Source organism: Amphimedon queenslandica, unplaced genomic scaffold (genome assembly GCF_000090795.2).
Source record: "Amphimedon queenslandica unplaced genomic scaffold, v1.1 AMPQUscaffold_12598, whole genome shotgun sequence".
In the NCBI taxonomy this organism is placed as follows: domain Eukaryota; kingdom Metazoa; phylum Porifera; class Demospongiae; order Haplosclerida; family Niphatidae; genus Amphimedon; species Amphimedon queenslandica.
This window is the reverse complement of record NW_003547166.1, coordinates 24,881-26,395: the sequence shown is the minus strand read 5'-3', so window position 1 is coordinate 26,395 and position 1,515 is coordinate 24,881. Positions and strand designations below refer to the sequence as shown.

The 1,515-nt window shown below is 30.2% G+C and overlaps 1 protein-coding gene across 1 annotated transcript; it reads right to left on the bottom strand.

The window, feature by feature from the left end:
- Positions 1-33: 33 nt before the first annotated feature.
- LOC109587363 (uncharacterized) lies at positions 34-1,509 on the bottom strand (the record flags this gene model as incomplete). Its single annotated transcript, XM_020003603.1, has 5 exons — positions 927-1,509; positions 612-674; positions 510-572; positions 301-357; positions 34-103 (listed from the first exon to the last, which is right to left on the bottom strand). Coding segments are annotated over exons 1-5 (586 nt in total), but the record flags the coding sequence as incomplete, so codon positions are not given.
- Positions 1,510-1,515: the final 6 nt, after the last annotated feature.

Sequence of the window (1,515 nt, the reverse complement as noted above, 5' to 3'; positions counted from 1 at the left end):
GGTACTATTATATGCCATATTGTGTATAATTACTTTGTAGTTTCTCTTCTAAATCTTTGATTGCTTCTATTACTTCCTTTAATTCCTCTTCATATTGATCCTCCTATCAGTAAATAAGTATTACACTATATACTAATAACTATAACTATATTATTATTTTGATCAACACTTATTTAAAATTATCACATATAGCGGGTAATATTGGAGGAATTTTAGCCCATATTTATGGGTGCATTTGGTGTTTTAAAACCCATCATTTTAAGATGCTCAATGGTAATTTGATATTACTTTATCACTAACCTTAGTTTCCTTTATTAATGACAGTTCTTGTATTTTTTCCTTCATTTTTTTTAGTTCCTACATATACATACCAGTATTTTTATAATGAAACATGAAGTGATAAATAATCTATCAATAAGCTACACTAATACAAAAACACACTCAACAATTAGCTCTTATACATTGAAGTATTAATTCCTCTTATACATGTAACACCAACAAACAAGTACCTTTTCTTTTTCACTAAGCATCTTTGTTAGTTGATTTGCAGTTTCTTTAAGTTCTTTCTGTCTCTATTGATTATAATAATAATCAAACACAAATTATTATACCTTTGTATCATGAGGTTGTCTCTTTATCTCCTGTACCTCCTCTTCCAGTGGTTCCTGTATTTCCTTTATAATACAGTATATAATGAAACCATATAGGGGGTATATTTCACAGGGATTTAATTTCACTAATTTCATGGTTTTAAAAAATTTGTGAAAATTTTTATCTGTGAAAATTATTTTTTAATCATAATAATGGTCAGTAGAAGAAAAATGCAAAAATTTTTTGTGAATAGGTTGAAAGGTGATTTTCGTGAAATATTTCCTCGGAAAATATACCCCCTATACGGTGATTACTGACAGTATATATACACATACTTGTATCTTTTGTTTCTTCCATATTGTGTAGTATCCAACAGTAAGCTTTATTAGACCATTCTTTATTAATAATTCAAGATTCTCACTCAATTTTATAACGAGAGCTCCAGTGAGAGAGTGAGGGAAGGAGCAAGTGACCACAATGGAGTATCCAGTATCAATATACTTTATCTTCACAAATTTACCAGACGTTTTGGAAAGAATATCGGTAATGTCTTTCAATTTCTTCTCATCAGGTCTCCAGTCAAAGACGTAAGTTGCTGATTCACATTTAAGAGAAGGACTTGTATTGACAGCATCAAACTTCTCCTTCAAGCAAAGATCAATTGACATTGACTGACAAAACCCTTCCAGTGTTGTCTTGTATTGTTCAATGTATCTCTCAGCTTCAGCGACTTCAAATTCTTCAACTATAGCTTCCAATAGACTAATATCAGTCAATGAACACTCTCCTTTTACTACATCTAATACATCAGGTAAAACCAAACAATTTTCTAGCTTTGCCTTTAGATCGGAATTGCATGAAATAATTAGTAATTTAAAATCGTCTATCAATGGAGGTTTCTTCAATATAGCTTTGTGTACTTTA